This window comes from Lolium rigidum, chromosome 6 (genome assembly GCF_022539505.1).
Source record: "Lolium rigidum isolate FL_2022 chromosome 6, APGP_CSIRO_Lrig_0.1, whole genome shotgun sequence".
NCBI lineage: Eukaryota > Viridiplantae > Streptophyta > Magnoliopsida > Poales > Poaceae > Lolium > Lolium rigidum.
The window spans coordinates 61,095,529-61,097,958 of record NC_061513.1 but is presented as its reverse complement, the minus strand read 5'-3'; the positions used below and the strand labels follow the sequence as shown (position 1 = coordinate 61,097,958).

Sequence of the window (2,430 nt, the reverse complement as noted above, 5' to 3'; positions counted from 1 at the left end):
CTACCAGTAGTCGCCGCACGAACATACACCATCCCTCATGTGATGGAAGCAGTTGGCATCCCTCAGTATGATCTCCCTGCCGTACGCCTTGGCGATCATCTTGATCGCGGCATGGCAGTCGCCGCACACCCGGAGGTTCTTGAACACACGGATCGGCGCGCCAGCCGGCACGGCAAGCAGCCCAAATGCAACGGCGAGCCTCTCGCTGTGGTATGCCAGACCCTTCTCCCTCCCCTCCGGCTCCTCGTCCTGCAGCGCCCAGTCAGTATCCGCCACATATCCTTCAGCCCGGATCCTGCTCATCATCTCCTCCACCTTCCGGTAAATCTCTTCCGTCCTCGGGTGCCCCCGGTCCTCCACGTAGAACAGGTGCGTCACACCGTTCACTCCCACCCAGCTGCACCCAGGCTCCTTGGTGATCCCTCGCGACTTCATCAGCGTCCGGATCCTCGCCACGTCGGCCCATCTCCTCGCCCGCGAGTAGAGGTTTGACAGCATGACGTACGGCACGGCGTCCGTCGGGTCCAGCCTCCACACCATCTCGGCCGCGTGCTCGCCGAGCTCCGCGTTCCCGTGCGTCCGGCAAGCGCCGAGTAGCGCCTTCCACACCGTGGCGTCCAACCTCGTCGTGCTCCGGTTCAGCAGGTCCATGGCCTCGTCGAGCCGCCCAGCTCGGCCTAGCAGGTCGACCATGCACGCGTAGTGGTCTGGTCCAGGCGCGACGCCGTGCTCGGCCTGCATGGACCGGAAGTGCGCCCGGCCGGCGTCGACCAGGCCAGCATGGCTGCACGCGAAGAGCAGCCCGATGAAGGTGACATAGTCCGGCCTGCATCTGGACCGGACCATGTCGGCGTAGACCTCCAGCGACTCCTTGCCCCGGCCGTTCTGAGCGTACCCGACGATCAGGGCCGTCCACGTGATGGGGTCACGCCGGACATGCATCGCGTCGAACACCTTCTTGGCCTCGCCCAGCGAGCCGGTCTTGGCGTACATGGATACCAGCGAGTTCCCGACCGAGAGGAACGGGTCGAGCGCGAGCCGGACCGCGGTGGCGTGCACCGAAACGCCCAGCTCGAGCGCGGTGGCGCCGGCGCACGAGCTCAGCGCGGCCGCGACGACGAACTCGTCAGGCCTGACCCCCGAGGCGACCATGTCGCGGTACACCCGCAGCGCGGGGTCGTGGGAGCGGGAGCGCGCGAGCCCCGTGAGGAGGGAGGTCCAGGTGACCACGTCGCGGTGTGGCATTTCGTCGAACACAGCCCGCGCGGCGGCGTGGCGGGACAGCTTGGCGTATGCGTCGACGAGTGCGTTGGCGACGTGGAGGTGCGCGGCGAGCCCCGCGCGGAGGAGGAGGGAGTGGAGCGCGTCGGCGCCTGCCGGGACGCGGAGGAGCGCGGCGGAGTTGAGGATGGGCGGGAGGGTGTACTCGTCGGCGTGGTGGCCCCGGTCGCGCATCTCGTGGAGCAAGGCGAGCGCGCGTTGGTGCAGGCCCGCGCGGGAGCAGCGGGAGATGGCCGCGTTGTAGGCGACGCCGGGCGGCACGACCATCGCCGCGGCAGGGCGCCGGACGGGCTCAGCTCTGTGGCGGATGGCGATGTCCGTGGAATGCCGGCAAATGCAGCGTCAACCGGCGATTGCTTGCGGCGCCATATATCACCGCGGGTATCTGTTTTTCGACTGAACTTGCACGGTTGCTTCAGGAGTTGAAGCTCGACGGCTTCGGCACCGCCGGTTGCTGACCTCGTCACTACGTCGGCGACGGCACACTGCTTTCTACAGTCCTACCCACGATCGCGCCGAGCAGGAATTAGAGCACCTCTAGCACCCTCAAACCGCACACTGAAAATGCGGATTTGAGGGCCGCAAAATTCGCGATTTGAGGTTTATCAAACGCCTCCGCATACTAGATAGGCTATCCCAAATTGTAAATTTAAAAAAAATCACGGTAGACAAACTACATTGCAATTTCACTTTGATCGTTGGAATTGCACCACAATTCGATCTTACAAGTCACGGGATACACATAAGTTTACTCCCAAACTTAATAAAATGCGCCACCACAACATCCAAAAATGGGCTATGGATGCTCACCGGAGCCAATGCCGTGGCGGCGATGGTGTCGCGGAGACTCGCTCCCGAGGTGAATGCATGGCTGCTCATTCGCGATCTGGCGCCACTCTTCCTCCTTCTCAGCTTGCTGGCGCGTAGTCTTCTCGAGTAGCCCAACGACGGCAGGAAATTTCGCCTCCGCGACGAAGTTGTCGCGCGTTATAGACGCTGGCTTGCCCTCCAGCATGGCGTGGAATTCCTCGAGCTCGTCGCCGGTGACGTAGTCGACCGCGTAAGGAGGACGAGGCCGCAAAGGAGGAGCGGCGCGAGGTGGACGCGCGCAAGGCCGCCATGCCATGACAGGACTCCCGCCATAAGAAG

At 63.8% G+C, this 2,430-nt stretch overlaps 1 protein-coding gene across 1 annotated transcript; it reads right to left on the bottom strand.

The window, feature by feature from the left end:
* Positions 1-1,548, bottom strand: LOC124666092 (pentatricopeptide repeat-containing protein At2g03880, mitochondrial-like). Its single transcript, XM_047203441.1, has one exon. The coding sequence runs from the start codon at positions 1,546-1,548 to the stop codon at positions 1-3; it is 1,548 nt and encodes a 515-aa protein (XP_047059397.1).
* Between the last annotated feature and the right edge of the window lie 882 nt (positions 1,549-2,430).